Source organism: Antechinus flavipes, chromosome 3 (assembly GCF_016432865.1).
Source record: "Antechinus flavipes isolate AdamAnt ecotype Samford, QLD, Australia chromosome 3, AdamAnt_v2, whole genome shotgun sequence".
Classification (NCBI taxonomy): Eukaryota; Metazoa; Chordata; class Mammalia; order Dasyuromorphia; family Dasyuridae; genus Antechinus; species Antechinus flavipes.
Window position 1 is genome coordinate 172,639,700 of NC_067400.1, and position 19,569 is coordinate 172,659,268.

At 33.7% G+C, this 19,569-nt stretch overlaps 1 protein-coding gene across 1 annotated transcript in view; it reads left to right on the forward strand.

The window, feature by feature from the left end:
• Positions 1-19,569, forward strand: part of TMEM255B (transmembrane protein 255B) — a 128,040-nt gene that overhangs the window by 30,446 nt on the left and 78,025 nt on the right. The window contains exon 3 of the mRNA XM_051984252.1: positions 3,262-3,324. Within this exon, the coding sequence (XP_051840212.1) occupies positions 3,262-3,324 (63 nt within the window). The remainder of the gene's footprint in view (positions 1-3,261; positions 3,325-19,569) is intronic.

Below are 19,569 nucleotides of genomic sequence, written 5' to 3' on the forward strand. Positions count from 1 at the left end.
CTCTTTCTATATTTGCCTATTATCTGTCTTCTTTCTTTTAAATATAATAAATTTTATTGCTTTTTTTCTTTTCATATAATTTACATTTTCTAATCTGTTCTTTTCTCTCTCCTTAACTTAGTCATCATAATAAAAAAATTTAAAAAGAAGAGGAAAATTAATTCAGTAAAAAACCCCAAAACATTGAAAAATTTTAACATCTGTATTTTCCCCCATCTAGTCCTTCATCTCAACAAGGAAGGGAGGAATGAATTTTTTTTATGTATTTTTGTGGGGGCAGGGGTTGGTCATCATAATTTTATAACATTCCATTTCAGTTTTTATGTTTTTGTTTTCCCATTTAAATTGTTGTAATTATTTTATATATTATTATCTTGCCTTTGCTTAAATTTATTTTTCATCATTTCATATGTCTTTTCTTCTTTATATTTATCATATCTGTTATTTCTTTTTGCATAGTAATTTTTCATTGTATTCTTGTACCACAATTTGTCTAGCCATTCTATATTCGATGGGCCTTTACTTTGTTTCCAATATACTTTGCTACTATAAAATATGTTGCTATTTTGATGTATGATCTTTATATTATTTATTTTCTTGATATTGATATTTCTTGGTAATAATGGGATCTCTGGGACAAAAATGATGGGCATTTTAATTATTTTCTTTGAATAATTTGAAATTTTTTTTCCCAGAATGATTAGACAAATTCACAGCTTCACTAGGAGAGCATTATTGTATTTCCATAGTCCTTCTAGCATTGATTATTTCCATCTTCAATTTACTGAATAAGAAGTATAGCATCAGGGTTGTTTTAGTTTTCATTTTTTGTGATTAGTAATTGTAACTTTCTTTCATATGGTTGTCTATAGTTTGCAGTTGTTATGAGATCTATTTCTTCATATCTTTTGATTGCTCAATTGGGCAATGACCTATTCTTTTTTTCTTGCTATTATTGTTTGGTTGTTCACTTGTGTCCGATTCTACCTGACTCCATGAACTTTTGTCCATGGGATTTACCTGGCAAAGGTATTAGAATGGTTCATCATTTTTTTTCTCCAGTGTCTCTTTATTTTACATAATAGAAACTGAAGCAAATGGAGATTAAGTGACTTGTCCAGGGTTACACCATTAGTAAGTGTCTGAGATTGGATCAGATCTTCCTGCTTTCAAACCTGGTTCTCTGTCTACTATACAACCTAGTTGTCCCAGTCTTCTTCTTATGTTGTTGTTGATGTTCAGTTTTGTCTAACTCTTGATGACTTCATTTTGGGTTTTCTTGGCAAAGATACTGGAGTGTTTTGCCATTTCCTTTTCCCAATTCATTTTACAGAGGAGAAAACTGAAACAAATAGGGTTAAGTGACTTGCCCAGGGTCACACAGCTATTAAATATGTAAACCCATATTTGAACTCAGAAAGATGAGTCTTTCTATTTCCCAGTCCACATATCTACTTTTCCACCTAACTGTTCCCTCTTGCTATAGGACTTTACCTTTTAAGCTGTTAGCATAAGCCTTCTATCTCCCAAGCATATTTTAATCTTAATTGTGACTTTTGAAGACTGAAATTATGCTTTCAAGACTCAATTTGAGGTTTAAGAGTGACAATTTTTGGAGTGATGAAAGGAGGTCGGGTTTTATATTCCTGGTTCTACCCACATTAACTAAAGCTGCCCAACAAAACATCTTCAAATCATTTTCATTTTCTTATTTTACGTATCACTGAACCAACACTGCATTCTTCTATGCACACATTCAGAATTCCTTCAGAAATATATACCCCTGTCTCACATCTCAGACCTGGTAGCCAGACACTTCTTGCCAGGGTGAAATTGCCTGAAAGAGTTAGACTTGATGCTCTTAAGCTCAATTTGTTCACTCTTGGTCACTGTCAACATCTAGTATGCATTGTGTTTGGCCTAGAGGTAGCATAGGCAAGGACCTTGGAATCACAGGAATTCACATCAAGAACATTTTTAGTTTTAAAAAAATTAAAACTGAGATCCTAGTTTTCGACTTCTCACAAGACTCTGTGGTTAAATTTTCTCACACAGCTTCATTGAGAATTCACAGTTTATGGAGCTATTCTCACTCTACAGCATTAGATTTAACTTCTTCTGCCCTAAAAAATTTGGGAAGGAGGCAAAGTTTATTTTTCATTTATCTTTTTTGTATACTTTCTTCTCTTTTAGGTGCCCATTTCCCCATCTTTCTTCTCTTTTAGGTGCCTATTTTCCCAATACTCTGAGCCTCCCACTGCTATCCTCTTAAACTTGACCTTTTAAGAAGTACTCCAGATTCTGAACTTTGTATTTCTTTCTAAAGGCATCAAAACTGACTTTTTCCTTCAGGGTTTCTACTCTATTCATTCCAAGATAACTAATAAACTAATTTCTTAGCAAGATATTAATAAGAGGCAATGGATTAATATGTTGCCTTTTCCTGGTAGCATATTTGCATTCAATTTGCTTTTGTGTTATTAAAATATAATTTTTGAAAATTACATGTCAAATGTTGCATAATTTTTTTATGCCATCCAAAATTTTTTATGAAAAGGAAACCTTAGGTTCTACTAAGCTGCTAAAGAGGTCCATGATACAAAAAAGGTTAAGAAACCATGTCTTAACTCAAAAGAAAAGAGGCATCAGAGACATAATGGGTAGAGAAATTGCTTTAGAATTAGAAAGGCTAGGTTAACATCCTATCTAGGAGATGCAATGGCTTTGAAATCCTGGGGAACGCCACTTTATCTCTCAGTGATCAAGAGTAGGTGCTTTTCTGCATTTGGTAAAGTGATAATGAATCACATTTCCAGTTCTAAAAACCCTCTCAAACTCAGAAGAATTATCTTCTATTGTTAGAATTTAGTCATATCAATTGGTGATATATTTTAGAAGTAAGAACATCTCTTCATGTGCCTGAAATGAGACCACAGAAAGGAACTACTTATTCTGCTCATGTGGAACATGTCTTAATTAGCTGCTCTGTAGAGAGAGCTAGACATGAAATCAGAAGACGAGTTAAAATTTATCTACAGATACTCACTAGCTGTATGATGCTGGGCAGATCATTTAACCACTTTGGAGTAGTCCAAAGGACTTCAATCCAACATGAATTGTCTTTCTTTTTTGCTCTCATAAAATGTTTTTCAAACTGTTAGGTTATGTTAGCTTTATTACTTACTGTTAAACTCTCCTTACAAGGTTGCTGAGCATATTGAAATATTGATCTGATTTCACATTTTTTTCTTTTGGTTATAGCTTGGCTTTGGATCTTTCTTGGGAATTATTGGTATCAATTTGGTGGAAAACAGAAGACAAATGGTAAGAAAAATTTTTCTTTTAAACATAAAATACGTGTGTGTTTCAGTTACTAAACTTTTAGAAAAAGGTTATTACTATATATACCTTAGTGTAGCTCTGTAGCTGTGAGACTGGGGGCACAGTGAAAAATATTGGGGAATAGGAAAGTTTTTACATTAAGCAAATAACATGCTAAGTGAAGATGAAATGATTGTGTAAATTTAACATACTTCCATATTGTGATTCAACAAACAAAATATTATTTCCTTTGGGCTATAGAGCTGAAATAGGCACATCATATATACTTACTTAATTTAATTGATTTGGGTTAAGATCATACTCGGGTTAGCATAGTAAAGTGTCTGATGTATAATAGTAATTTAAAAATGTTTGCTGATCAGTTGCTTGTAAGAGATTGCATAGAAGGTTGGGATTAGGGCATGCAAATTCCTATAGATTTTATAGAATGTTGGAGTTAGAATTTTAGAATTATCATCTGACCCTCCAATTTGATTTGATTTGATTTTTAATTTTTTAAAAATTTACTTTGATAGTTTATTATTTTTTCAATTACATGTAAGGATGATTTTTAACATCCATTTTTGTAAGATTTTGAATTCGAAATTTTTTCTCACTCTTTCCCTGCTCTTTTCCTTCCCTATGCTAGTAAGGAATCTGATATAGGTTATGAATACATTCATTTTTAACATATTTCTTTATGTGTCATGTTGTAAAGAAAAATCAGAACAAAAGAAAAAATAAGAGGAAAAACAACACAAAAGAAAAAAAAAAGATGAAAATAATATACTTGGATTAGCATTAAGTCTCCATAGTTCTTTCTCTGGATGCAGATGGCATTTTCCAACCAAAGTATATTAGAATTGCCTTGGATCATTTCATTGTTGAAAAGGACTAAGTCTGTTTTAGCTGATCATCATACAGTGTTGCTATTATTGTGTATAATGTTTTTCTGGTTCTTCCAGATTCACTCAGCATCAGTTCTTTGTAAGTCTTTCCAGGCTTTTCTGAAATCAGCCTGCTTATCACTTCTTATAGAACCAACAATGTTGTATAAATTTCATATGCCATAACTTATTCAGTCATTCCCCAATTGATAGTCATCCTCTCAGTTTACAATTCTTTGCCACCACAAAAAGATCTGTTACATATGTGGGTCTTTTTCATTTTTAATATGATCTCTTTGGGATACAGAGTCTAGTGGGACTGTTGGATCACTGGGAATGCACCAGTGCTGGCAGGCCAGCATTAGAATCCATATCTTTTGATTCTGTGATCATTGCTCTTTCTTACTACTTATTTATATTGCTCTTCCTACTCCTTCCCAATTTGACCTTATTTTGAAAGACAATTACATTTATTATTTTTTAAAATTTGTTTTTTAATTCATGGTCTCATCTGCATTTTTGTTGCTAAGTCCATGTTTGAGCTATATGTCAATAAAAATGAATAGTTTACTTAGAACATTTATAGTGAATATGATTTGGGGATCCTAGTCTTTTTTTTTTTCCTTTGTCTCTTTATTCTTAAAATATATTATATAGTTAAGCAAATTAAATAAACCATATGAAGTATCATGTCATCTATTTCACCATCTAATTTATAATTCACCAATCTTTCTTGTTGATTGCATGGGTAAACATACTGAAGAAAACTACAAATTTGGCTTGATATTCCCTTAACATTCAATACATTCACACCATAAGCTTGTTGAGATGGCAGATTATAATTGCTTAACTTGAATTTTTGTAGCCCAGCAGAGAGGGAGGGAGAGAGAGAGAGAGAGAGAGAGAGAGAGAGAGAGAGAGAGACAGAGACAGACACGGAGTGACAGATGGACAGAGAAAAAGAATACATTATCTATTTTTCTAAAATCAGATAATTGGATAGATACTGAAGTCAAAGAAAATCAGGATGGTTGTAGGTAAAGAATATGGTTCAAATGAGACAGAAAATTTTTTGCTCATAAATATTATAAAGAGGCATTTTATGAATGGGATACTAATATATCCCCCCAACAAGAATTTCTGCTTGCATTCTGGATCCTTATCTAAAGCATTTGTGCTTAATCTTTACCCACAGCACTCCAGTGAGTGAGTTCCAGATCCAGATAGTCCAAATGTGTTGTGGTCATTGTGTGATCTTACTTTCTCCAGTCTCATGGAGAAACAGTGAAAATGGGATGTGGTCAGTTGTGTGTTGGTAAATGTTTAACAACTGCCTCCTTGAAAATGCAAGATATACTTAAAAATTTAATTGGCATTCACATTTTTTTTCTATTCTTTCTTAAGCCTAGACAATCAACAAATAAGTTTCGATTTGCTTTGTCTGTAAAATGGGAATAGTAATATTTACTCTAATCACATAAGACTGGAAGAATGTTGTCTTATAAAATGTATAACACTATGTAAATATGTTATTAGTATAATATTACTTGTGGGTGGAATTGGCAATTGCTTATGTGATTTTATTCAGGAGTCTGGGAAGGTTTCTGTATCCTCAAATATTTTCCCTTCTAAGTGAAATTCCTTTAACTGGACATAGTCTTTTATTTCATAATTCAAGATAAAGTATAAAATGAAAATCCCCAAGAAAGAAGATAAATGGCTTAAATTCACATTATGGCATAATTGAGGAGAAGAAAGGTTTGACTATCATGGTAGTAGTTAGAGACCAGAAAGACAAAGTTCTACATCATAGTTTTGCTCAGATCCCTGTTTCTGTTGGATATACTTGGAGGTGTGTATTTGCTTGAGAGTGTGAAGATTTGTGAATTGACTTGGGATTTCTTTTGAGTTAATGGACACAGGGAGTTCTCTTGAAGGAATCAGAGGTTCAAGGTCACCAGGTGGGACTATCCCACAGGTACTAGACATTTATTTAGATTTTACTCTTTGGCTGTGGGCTACTCTTAGGGTACAGTTTTAGTATTTACTAAGATTAGAAGTGTTAACCCAGAGTAGAGTGTGACAAATGTTGAAAAATATTTAAGCATAATTGAGAGATGTTTAACAGAATAAATTTTAAAATACAATATAGTATAGATAATGTTAGGTTGTTTTCAAAGACAATTTTTGTAGCTGACAGACATCAGTTTCTGTTTGAGTCTGACACAACTGCATGAAGGTCATAGAACTCAAAAATACCCAAAAGAAAACCCAATAACCAAAATTTCCTCCCAAAACATTAGTCGAACTCCTTTATTTTATAGTTGAGAACATCAAGACCCAGAGAGATCAAGCAATGTGCCTAAAGTCATACAAGTAGTAAGGAGAGTAAGATTTGACCCCCAATTCACTGATTCCAAATTCAGTATTCTTTTCATTGTGTCATTTTATGTTTATGGTGACTTATGCAAGGAATATTCATTTTAATTAATAATATAAAATATAAAGAATGTGTGAAATGCTTGTGATGTGACTGTTTGGAAGAAGTGGTATCTTAACCCATAGTTCCAGATCAATGATAAAACACAGTGCCTACCTACTGACAGAGTGATGATGAATTCATGGTTCAGATTGAGATACATATATTACTTGGACTCAGCCAACATGGGAATTTGTTTTACTCAGACCATGCATCTTTTTTCTTTTTCAATAGGGGAGATAAAAGGGAGATTTTTGTTAAATAATAAAATAAAGACATTGTTCTAACACATTTGAAACTATCAATTATCTACTGTGGAGCTTTCACTAAGCTTTGACCATTTCTGGATCTTGTGAGGTAACCAGCTCATTACTCTGCATTGGCATGGACTTTCCGGAAAGGCCTCATTTTTCTTTATTGTCTGTGGTATTCTGGATAATTTTTCTGCAGTTCTGGGGTAGAAGAAGTCACATACAATAACTTCTTATTGTATTTCTTGATTGGTGCAAACTTCAGTCTTTTTGTGAGAGTAGATATGTAGAAAATGAGTGATCTGCCTCCATTCAAGTAGTCATCTTGACTGAAATACAATGTCTTTTCTTGTCAAAAGGAGAGATTGAAAGACCAAATGATGGGTGTGGTAGAAATAGTAATGGATTTTGAATCAGTGGACCTGAATTCAAATCTTGACCCAGTTATTTGCTAATTGTATGGACATGTTATATAATCTTTCTCTTCGTTCCCTCATCAATAAAACAAGGAGTTCAGACTTAAAGGTCCCTGGTAATTCTAAATGTATAATCTAATAATAGAAAACCAAACTAAGGTGGTGGAGAGGACAGAATGGAGCTTTTACGATTCATAATATTTTAATATATGTTACTTCACATCATTTTGATGGCAATCTTATGAAGCAGATAGATCAGGTAGGTTTATAAGCTCCATTTTACTGATAAGGAAATGGTTCAGAGAAGTTGTTATAGAAGGCTCATAGACAGTAAGTAGGAGAACCTAGATTCCAGGCCTTCTGGTGTCAAATCTAACTGTATTTTTTTCCCTGAGCTATTTGAGAAAGGAGCTCACAATGGGACCCTATAAAATGTTGACATTGAGGGAGAAAGATGAGGAAGAGTAACCAGGAAAAGAAGCAGATAAGGGCATTCAGAGAAGCAGGATTTAGGAAAGAGGAAATTGTATTGTAATTGAAAACCAGAAAGTAGAGAGTTTCAAAGAGGAAATGGAAATGACAGGTATCACATAAAGAATAAAAAATTGAGAACTGGGAAGTGGTCATTGAATTTGATGCTTAGAACATCACTAGTGATTTTTTAAAAGGTATCTTTTCAGTAGAATGACTAAAAGTTATATGGAAAGGAGCTGAAAAATGAAGTGAGGAAATGGAGACAATGAGTATAAACTATTTTTGTGAGTTTGTGAATTTATTCTTCTTAACTTGACAGACCAGGATCAAGAACATTGTGTAGAAGCAGCCAGTAGATAATTTCACCATCTAACTAAACTATCTAATACAGCATCTGTGTTGGAAAGAGAGGAGCAAGGACCTGCTGGGAAGCAATTTAGGAAGCTGACAATGTAGTATTGTTTTAGAGACATTAAAAAAAAAACCTTCTTGTCCCAAAATATCTCTCCCCAAATGCTTGAAACTTCACCATTAGAAACAAATTCTTTTGGCCAATTATGACCAGTGGAGTCAGGAAGATCTGAGCTCAAATATAGCCTCAGATATTTACTAGCTGTGTGATCTTAGGCAAGTCACTTCACCACTGTTTGTCTCAATTTCTTCATCTGTAAAATGAGCTGGAAGTGGAAATGGCAAATCTCTCCATTATCTTTGCCAAAAACAAACAAACAAACAAAAAAATCACAACCCAAATGAAGGTCAGATATGATGAAATGATTCAACACATATAGATACATACCTACGTATTTAAACACAAACAGATACAGAGAAGCTTACATTCAAACATATACATAAATAGAAACAGTGTTGCTGATTGCAATTTCTCCTGGACTCAAAAATCCCAGATTTCCATCTTCTAGATGGAGAAGCATTTGTGAATACAGCATGATGTTAATTTTTGGCTTTTACTGCTTTCTTTTTTACTCCAAACAGGGACTCCAGTTAGAGTGGCAGGCATGGATTTGCTTCATTTTAATCAATAAAGAAGCATCTGTGAATTGAGATTCTTGGCTGGGAGCTGTGGCACCACAACTGTCATCTTGGAGCTTCAGATCCATTTCCCCCCACCCCCACAGTTTAATGGCCTTTTCCTTAATGCACTGGATTTATTTTTTGCTTTGTGTGTATGTTTAAAGTACCTCTAACCTATCATTATTCTTCAACAGAAGAATTTTATTAATGGTCAAAGAAGAGGGATGATAAGAGACCCGATTTCTTCCTCTCTGGCACTACTTCCAAATCACAAATCTTTCTTCTCAGAAAGATGCCATTCAGTTTGTTTCTTCCTCATTGCTATTTCTGTTGCCTTTACCAAATAAATGAATAGTGATCTTAAATCACTATTTCTGTTGTCTTATTAAAAAAAAAAACAAAAAAACAGAGATTTTCAATCAACCAATCAATTACAATCAATGCAGTCCTTTCATGTGAAAGATACCGAAGTCAGAAATGTAAATAAACTGAAGGGATTGATTAGTAATAAGGAAGTAGTTTCCATCTTAGTCACAAGGGCCAATCTGGTTTGGGGATTATTTAGATTCTATGATCCTGCTTTTGTCATTTAGGCATATTATTGTGATTAGCATTTTCCATTAAATGTAAGAAGAGAACAGAAATGGTATAGTTTTAGAACCAAAGAACTTTCATCCTTAGAGACTTTAAAGACGCTTAACTTGTTTTTTTTTTTTTTTTTTTTTAACATTATGGATCCCTTTGGTAGTAGGTTGAAGCTATGAACCTCTTCTCAAAATAATGTGAGTTTTTTTAATTCTGATTTTCTTTTTTTTAGAAAAAAAATTCCTATTTTGTGTTTCCTCAATTACATGTAAAAACAATTTTAAAATATTGAGTTCTAAATTCTCTCCCTCCCTTTCTCCTTCCCCTTCTGAGCAATTTGATATAAGTTATACATGTAAGTCATGAAAAACACACAAACTAGTGTTTTTAAATGCATAAACTAGGGTTACAACATAGGGTTCCAAAGGAAATCAATTATATGAAAATTGAGTTATCAATGTTTTAAAGAGTTCTTGGACTTTAAAACCCCATGATCTAATGAAATCCTTTCATTTTACCAGTAAGAAAACTGAGTCTCATGTTTTATGCTAATAAGTAGCAGAGCAGGATTCTAATCATGATGCTTGGATTTAGATGATATGCCTAAATGACAGGAGCAGGATCATAGAATATAAATGATCTCCAAAATAGATTGGCCCTTGTGGCTAAGATAGAAAACCATTTCCCTTCAATTTATTTACATTTCTTCCTGCCTTATCTATGATCTTTTTATTAAAATTATAGAAAAAATTTTTTTATAGGTTTACTTCTCCCCTTCCAATTTAAAGTTGAGGAAACAGGCTCTAAAAATGAGTGTGTTACTTACAGTCACATAGCTAATTTATGAGAGACCTGAAACTAGAACCCAAGTCTCCTTGTTTTCTAGTCAATGATCAATGATTACATCTCATAGCCTTACCTTCAAATCAATATATTTGAACTCCTTGGTACCTTTGTTGAAATTAATTCTGAAGGCAAGAGACAGAAATTGGGGTGCTTTGTGAATATTCTTAGAGAAAATTAGGAAGTAGGAAAATTAAAAGTTAGATATATAATAATGGTGAGAACTCCAAACTGCAACTAGGCAAACCTGGGTTCTAAACTTGTTGTTAATAGGTCATGTTCAACAACTCAGGTTTTAAAATGGAAGCAACTTTAGAGATCAGCTAATTCAATGACCTCATTTGTCAGAAATGAAAGGTAGGAGTCCCAAAGATCAAATGATCATCTTCTATTTTCCTCACTCATGACATTCTATCTCCTATCTTCTAGCCATGACCATCTTCTCTGCCTGGAATAGATCCCTTCCTCACATCTTTCAGCCTTTGCTTCAAGACCCTCCTCTCAAGGATAAACCCTTCTACCTGCTAAGGCATCCCATGTCTCATTATATAAAGCCTTTATTGTTAGAGGCGGCTAGGTGGTGCAGTAGATTGAGCCTTGGACTTGGGAAGCCCTGAGTTTCAATTTTGTGTAGACACTTAAATATTTGACAGTGGGCAAGTTACTTAATCTCTCTCAGCCTCAGTACATGGCTATGAAGGAGAAAAGTGAGACTGGTGAATTTATATAGCCCTCCCTCATTTAAATCCAATTCACTTGTGTGTCATGGCTTCACCATGGTTCTCTTTAAGAATGAAGGACAAGTAACAATCTTTGTGAGTAGGAGTAGGAGCTGCCGCACTGGAACTGGCCACTTGGACAATGCAGCTGGTTTTCTTTTCTTTTCTTTCCTTTCCCTTCCTTTCTTTTTCTTTTCTTTCCTTTTTTTCTTTTTTTTTTTTTCTTTCCCTTCCTTTCTTTTCCTTTCCTTTCCTTTTTTTCTCTTCTCTTCTCTTTTTTCATTTATTCTTTCCCTTTCCTTCCCTTCCCCTTATCCACATATAGGGTTTTCTCTTTTGCAAAATGGAGATATTAATTGTACTTCTTTTGTGGGAGTGTTACAAGAATACAAAAAAATAATATATTTAAAGCACTTTGTAAATCTAAAGTATCATATATGTTAGTTATTATTATTATAGGTGATAAGATTCACTGTATTTCATATACATATATATATTTTTTCTGAATTGATTCTTTAAGTATCCCTACATTAGATAGTGTAACAATGGTAGTACAGTAAACAGAGTGCCAGGCCTGGAATCTTCTTGAGTTCAAATCTGGCCTCAGACACTAACTAGCTGTGTGATCCTGGGCAAGTCAATTTCCTCACATATAAAATGAGCTGTAGAAGGAAATGCAAAAGTATTCCAGTATTTTTTCCTAGAAAACCCCAAATGGGATCATGAAGCGTTGAACATAATTGAAAAGACAATAACAAAATGGGGACAAGAGCAAGTATCTCACAGGGTTGTTCTGGGAATAAAAAGAAGTAATAAATGTAAAGCATTTTGTAAACCTTAAAATGCCATATATATGTTTGGTTTTTTTTTTTTTTTAATTAGGTGATAGGATTCATTGTGGGTTTTCTTTTTTTTTCCTGAATTGGCTGTTTAGACAGTCCTTCATTAGTCAATTAATTGCCTGAGCTGGAATAAAAATTACTAGACCAGTTTAAAAACAATAGACCAAAGCATTTAAGATGTAGTCTGTCATACTTAATTACAGAGTACTATTTAGTCAGGTGTGCAGAAAAAGTTTGTGCCCAGGAGTTAGGACAAATCTAGATTTAAATCTAACCTCTGCACTTACTGGCTATGTGACAATTGACAAATGACTTACCTTTACTCTCCAAGTTTCATGTCCTTTCCTGTAAAAATGAAGGTCACAGGGGGGTAGTATCTATCTCACAAGATTAACATGAACCTCAAATAAAACACCATTTGTAAAGTATTTTGCAAATTTTGAAGGTTTCCACAAATAACAGCTGTTATAATTTCCTTGTAGAAGAAAACTGAAAATGGACTCTTCGGCATAAGTTTACAAGATAATAAATTTAGAGCTGAGAGAGATCAGATTTTGTTATAGTATAATAGATTTAGAGCTGGAAGAGACCTCAAAAGGTCTGATCTCTATTTTAAAGATAAGGAAGCTAAGATCTGGAAAGCCAACCAAAGTTCACGAGGTCAATGATGTCAGATTCAAATAGAAATGAGGGCCACACTTATTCTTGTCTATATTGACTTAGAAATAAGGATTCTTGTATATATTGACTTAGAAAATTTCCTTATATTGACAATATCTATGTTCTACAATAAATATTATTTTGTTAAATATTTCCCAATTATATTTAAATCTGGTTAGGTCTATACTTAGTAATGTTTGGGAACCTTCTGAAACTGGGGGCTTCATGTTTGACACCTCTGACCCAGGTAGTAAATACCATAGGTGGAATTAGAAAGCCAATATTAATTCTTCCCTCTTCTGATTTTCATATAAAGGAACTAAGACATTGCTAGAGTTAAAGGGACTTGCCTAAGTCATCTGAGTAATAGTAGTGGTTAGAACTCAAAGCTAATCTTCTAACTCCATATCTTTCCAATGCATCGTGTTCTTGGCTGTTTTGGTAAAGAACACTTTCTTTTTTTCCAAGTACTTTCTTTCATATATATTCATATTTGAATTATTTGAAGTTATAAGTATATAAACTATGGACATTTCTTTCAGTACAATGAAAACTTATTTGCAGCTCAAATTCATATTACTTCAATTACTTTATGGAGATTCATTTTTCATGCTACTCAAGACATAGGGGTAGTACATTTTAGTACCTTTGTTATTTCTATGGCCTCTGCTAGATCTAGTTCAGCACCAAGGATAATTCTTTCATGTTAAATAAGGAATAGAAGTCTGTTGGCATAGTCCTTTAGGTAACACGTTGGATTTGCCACTGTTCACCCAAATAAAGATATTATTTTTGATGGTTACACCTTGCATTCTCCTATATGATCCTTTTGTGAGTGGTACCATCTGAAGGTTGATATGTTTTAAATTTGTCAGTCTGGGTCATGAAGATTAAGCTCTAGGAGTAATATTGAATTAGTAACTTCAAAGTTAGTTTTCAAACCAGGAGTGAAATTCTTCATCTTATTGCTTGAAGTTGTGTTTGGACAGTCTATAATGTCAGGGAGACAAGGCCCTAAGGGGTAATAGAATAGATAGGAGAGATGGGCGGTAGCATTTTCTCTGATCTCTGTCAGGCCAGAGAGTTTCTTTTCCTCTTCCAGGTAAAACTCTCAGGCTTTCCCTATTCACCTTCTTTGGATTTTAGTGCCCTTTACTAGCCTTTGATCTTCTACTGATCAGTGACTCAACTAGCATTTATTAAGTGTCTCCTATGTACCAGAGGGCAGCTAGATGGTGCAATGACTAGAATCTTGGGCTTGCAGATGGGAAGACTCATCTTCCTGGGTTTAACTCTGCCTCCAGACACCAATTCAGTGACTCTGGCAAAGTCATTTAGCTTTTTTTTTTTTTTTTTTTAAATCTCAGTTTCCTCCCTGTATAATGATCTGGAGACAGAAATACTAAACTACTCCAATGTTTTTGACAAGAAAAATCAACCTGGGGTCAGGAAGAGTTGGACATGAAATGACTGAACAATAATAACAACAAAGTCTATTATTGCTGTTTCTCTCAGAGTTGGGCAAGAGCCCAGAATAAAGGGACTGGGGTTATTTGCTGATAAAGGAGCAGACGATCTTAACTTGAATTAAGAGAGCCTAATTTTATCCATGGCAGATTTTATCTCCAAAATATTTAGGGAGGCAAAATGGAAGTTAAGAATATACTGAGGAGTCAGCTCCTACTATATTTCTTTAACTTCCAAAGGTTTTTTCTCTCTCTTTGAACTTCTTTTTCAAAATAAGTCAGAAACCATGCTTGTCCCTAAAGCAGCTCTTATCAGTCTCCACTGATGCTGATCTCTAGATATCAACATCTTTTTTTTTCTCCTTCTAATTAGTAGATTATCTCTAAAGCCCTCTTTCAGTTCCTGAATATTAAATTATTATTATGTTACATATAATCATAATATGTTGTTATATTCTTATAATATAATATGTCATATATTATATTATAATATGTTAGATGTTAAATTATTCAGTATATAATATTCTGGACCCAGAATATTTGACAGCCAATAGCAACACCAAAAGTGTAATTTGCAATGTATGGCTTTTATTAAGAGTCCTCTCAAAGGGCTGCCACAAACATTTTTGCACATGTGGGTCCCTTTCCCTTCTTTAAGATCTCTTTGGGATACAAGCCCAGTAGAAAAACTACTGGATCAAAGAGTATGTACAGTTTGATAACTTTTTGAGCATAGTTCCAAATTGCTTTCCAGAATGGTTAGATGTATTCACAATTCCACCAACAATGTATCAGTGTTCCAGTTTTCCTATATCTCCTCCAACATTCATCGTTATCTTTTCCTGTCATCCTAGCCAATCTGAGAGGTGTGTAGTGGTATCTCAGTTATCTTAATTTGCATTTCTCTGATCAATAATGATTTGGAACATCTTTTCATAAGACTAGAAATAGTTTCCATTTCTTCATCTGAAAATTGTCTGGTTTCTTATAAATTAGAGCCAAGAATTGACTTTTTCTTATAAAAAAGAAAATAGTTATTTCAGTTCTCTCCTCCCTCAATAAACCATCACAATCCAATATAAAATCTTTTTAGCATTTAAAACCCTTCATAAGGGCAAGAGACTTGTATGTGCAAGAATGCTTGTGGCAGCCCTCTTTGTAGTGGCCAAAAACTGGAAACTGAGTGAATGCCCATCAATTGGAGAATGACTGAATAAATTGTGGTATATGAATGTTATGGAATATTATTATTCTGTAAGAAATGACCAGCAGGAGGATTTCAGAAAGGCTTGGAGAGACTTACATGGAACTGATGCTGAGTGAAATGAGCAGGACCAGCAGATCATTATATACTTCAACAACAACACTATATGACAATCAATTCTGATGGACATGGCTCTCTTCAACAATAAGAACCAAATCAGTTCCATTTGTTTAATAATGATTAGAACCAGCTATACCCAGCGAAAAAACTCTGGGAAATGAGTGTGAACCATTACATAGCATTTCCAATCCCTCTGTTTTTGTCTACTTGCATTTTTTATTTCCTTCACAGGTTAATTATACATTATTTCAAAGTTCGATTCTTCTTGTGCAGCAAAATGACTATATAGATATGTATACATATATTGTATTTAACATATACTTTAACATAAAAAAAAAACCCTTCATAATCTGGCCACTTCTACCTTTCCAGTATTCTTACACTTTATTTCTCTTCACTATATGATCCAGGAATACTAGGCTTACTTGTACCCTCTCTTTTTAGAGATAACTTCCATCCCTGCCTGGAATGATCCCCTTTATCACTTTTGCTTCCGGGTTTCCTTTAAGATTCTTCTTAAGTCCCACCTTCTGCAAGAGTCCTTTCCTACTTGTCAGTGCTTATGTCTTTCCACTTCTGTTTATTCTGTTTTTCTTTTGCAACATGGTTAATTTGGAAATGTGTTTTGCATGACTTCACATATATAATCAATATCATTTTGCTTGCATTCTCAAAGGGTGGGAGAAGGATAAGAGGAAGGGACAGAATTTGGAACTCAAAATTTAAAAAAGTGAGTATTACTAGGGCAGCTAGGTGGTGCAGTGTATAGAGCACCACCCTGAAGTCAGGAGGACCTGAGTTCAAATGTGGCCTCAGACACTTAACACCTTCTAGCTGTGTGACCCTGGACAAATCATTTGACCCCAATTGCATCAGCAAAAAAAAAAAAAAAAAAGTGAGTGTTATGTTGAATATGATTGTACAACTTATATCAGATTGCTTGCAATCTTGGGGAGGGAGAAAAAAATGAAATCATAATTCTATAAAAGCAAATGTTGAAAACCATCTTTACATACAATTGTGAAAAATAAAATAATAGTTAAAAATTGTAAAATGTAATTGAAAAATATTTAATGAAACAAATGAAAAATATATAAAAAGAATGTAAGTTTCTTGAGGGAAGAACTGTTTTTAAATTTTTTTTTTGTATCCCCAGGACTTTGCACGGTTCCTAGTACATAGTAAGTACTTAAATAGAAAAGAGGAAAACAAGATTTTGTTAAGTTTTTATTATGTGTCAGGCACCATAATATGTGCTTTATAAATAATATCTCATTTGATCCTTACAACAACTCTGGAAAGTATTTATTATTTTCATTTTGCAGTTGAGGAACTGAGTTAAGATGTTAAGAAACTTGCCCAGGGTCACATAGCTAATAAGTGTTTGAAGCTAGATTTCAATTAATGTCTTCTTGATTTCAAGGCCTAATGTTTGGTCCACTAAATAAGAAGGAAAAGACAAGCAAACTGAAAGACTGACCACTTATAATAATATATGCAACATTTAGTCCAAGAGTCATGCACTTTTCTGCTGAGAGGAGGACAATATATTGCATTTCCTGTTCTCCATGATTTGTTATTACTCATGGTTTGGCTTCTTTTTAGTGTTCTCTTCATTTATGTAATTAATTATTTATATTTATATATAAATTCATATTTATGTAATTATTTTCTGTGTCATTCTTTTAGTTTCACTTATTTTACTCAAATCAACATTATTCTTATATTCCTTTAAGTCATTTCTTACTGCCCTATAATAATTTCATCCCATCTATTTCTATGTTTATTTAGCCATTCCTGAATCAATGGGAACCCCATTTTTTCTATTCTTTGATACCACAAATGAATATTTTGTTATATAGCATACCTTTCTGTCTCTGAACCACTTGGAGTTAAGATCCAATAGTATAATTCCCTCACTTTGCAGATGAAAAATTGAGACCCATTAAATTGCATAATCAATATGTGGCTTTTATGTATCCAATTCATGGTTTTTCACTCTTCTGGTTGTTCTGTCTTTCCAGTCTTCCTAATAATCCCTTTTTTAATCCATCCAAATAGGCATTCTTGTCATACAATAGTCATTCCATCTAACATGTCAGTCTGTCTTCTGTCTGTACAACAACCCGACTCATACCTAGAATGTCTTGCCTTGTCATCTCCTCCACCTATTAAAATCAATGCCCCCAGTTTCCAGTGCCTCCCCACCAAATCACATTGGTTTTATTTAATATATACTATATATTCATACATATATATTTATATGGGTACATATTGTCTCTCTCTATGTAGAATGTTTTGTTTACAACTTCGTATTCCTCAAACCTACAACAGCCCCTGTTATATAATAATCACTTAGTAAATACTTGATTGGTTAATTGATACATTGCTTTTATTGCTCCATTTAATGTCATCTCCATTTTCACATTAACCATAAAAGCTCTAAAAAGCCTTTAGGCCTGCTTTGGAAAGAAACATATAATGAACTGAATCATCAAAGTATTGCTGCCTCTTTATCTTGGTTTCCTGAGAGAGATTTATACCCTGGAAATCAGTTAACTGGGACAGTCTGGGGATAACCCCTAGTTTTAAACAAAGAATTTTTTTTTGCATGCCCCTCTAATATAAAGGCTATATACATATATACAAGACACAATTTCAAGGTTTGGAATACTAGTAGTTCATTCCAAGGAAACAATTGTATATTGTAAGACTATAAAGCAAGCCAGATTTATTGCAGGGGAAAATTCACAAAACAAAAGGATAATCAGAGTGAATAGACACACGGCAGTGTGCTGGCATCCTGGATGGAGTTAAATCCTCCAGAGGAGAGCACTTAGAGAGAAGAGGGCATACTCTCCCGTAAGACAGTTTAGTTTGGTGGTTTTTTTTTTTTTTTTTATAGGAGCCCTTATCTAGCACTTGGAGGACCTGGCATTGGGAGAAGGGAGTGTGGAGACTGGTTTTAATTGATGTTATTGGAAGGAGTATTGTTAAAAGGCAGAAGAAAAGGCTCCTGGTTAATTGGCAACTAGTTGATATTCAAACTCCTTTTGGGCGAGAAAAAGGTTTTGGGACTTACTGCTGTCCCATACTCGGTGTGAGTGTGGGAGGAGTGGGAATGGGAGTGGAGAGGGACAGGGTGTGACTCAATAAGAGCAAAGTCTCTGAATCAAAGGGTCATGGAAATTTTATTTATTTATTTTAAAAAATAACAATAGCTTTTTATTTTTCAAAGCACAAGCAAAGATAGCTTTCAACACTCACCCTTGCAAAACTTTGCCTTCCAAAATTTTCTCCCTCCCTCCCCTCTTCCCTAGACAGCAAACTAATCCAACATAGGTTAAACATGTGAAATTTTTCTAAACATATTTCCATATTTATCATATGGATAAATATGCACAAGAAAAATCTGATTAAAAGGGAAAAAGAAAGAAAGAAAGAAAAAACAAGCAAATAAATAACAATAACAAAAAAAAAGTGAAAACACTATGTTGTGATCCACACTCAGTCCCATAGTCCTTTGTCTGAATGCAGATGGCTCTTTTTCATCACAGTTGGAATTGCCCCAATCACCTTATTGTTGAAAAGAACTGAATGGGACCAGGTGAAGTTTTCTCAGAGGCTGTAAGACACTGGGCCTAAGCTTTAGAAAATTACTTGACCCACAGGAAGTAGATGGCATTGTTGACCATTGTTCAATGGTTACTTCCTTTTCAGTCCATCCAATAGACCCAAATCTTTTGCTATATAATTCACTCCTTATTTCTAGCCCAGGGCCACAGATACCATGCTGAACTGTTCAGTTGCAAGTAACAAATAGATGCTTTCTGTTTGTATCTGAAAATGTCTCTGAATAGTCACTTTGGGTAAGGGGGTCTAGCACCCTGTCCCACACAGAGTCAAGCTCATCAGAGTTGATCATCACATAATCTTGTTGTAGCTTTGTACAATGTTCTTTTGGTTCTACTCAACTTCACTCAGCATCAGTTTATTTAAGTCTCTCTAGGCTTTTCTGAAATCAACCTGCTGATCATTTATAAGAAACAATAATAATATTCCATTATATTCATATACCATAACTTTGTTATAATTTTATTTCCCAACTGATAGGCCTCTATTTTGTTTTCCTTGCTACTACAAAAAGGGCTGCTATAAACATTTTTGCACATGCAGGTTTTTTTTCCCCTTTTTTAAATTATGGAAAATTTAGCAGTGCTAGAAGATATCAAATATATCTACAAATTTAATTCTTTATGTAAAAATAAAC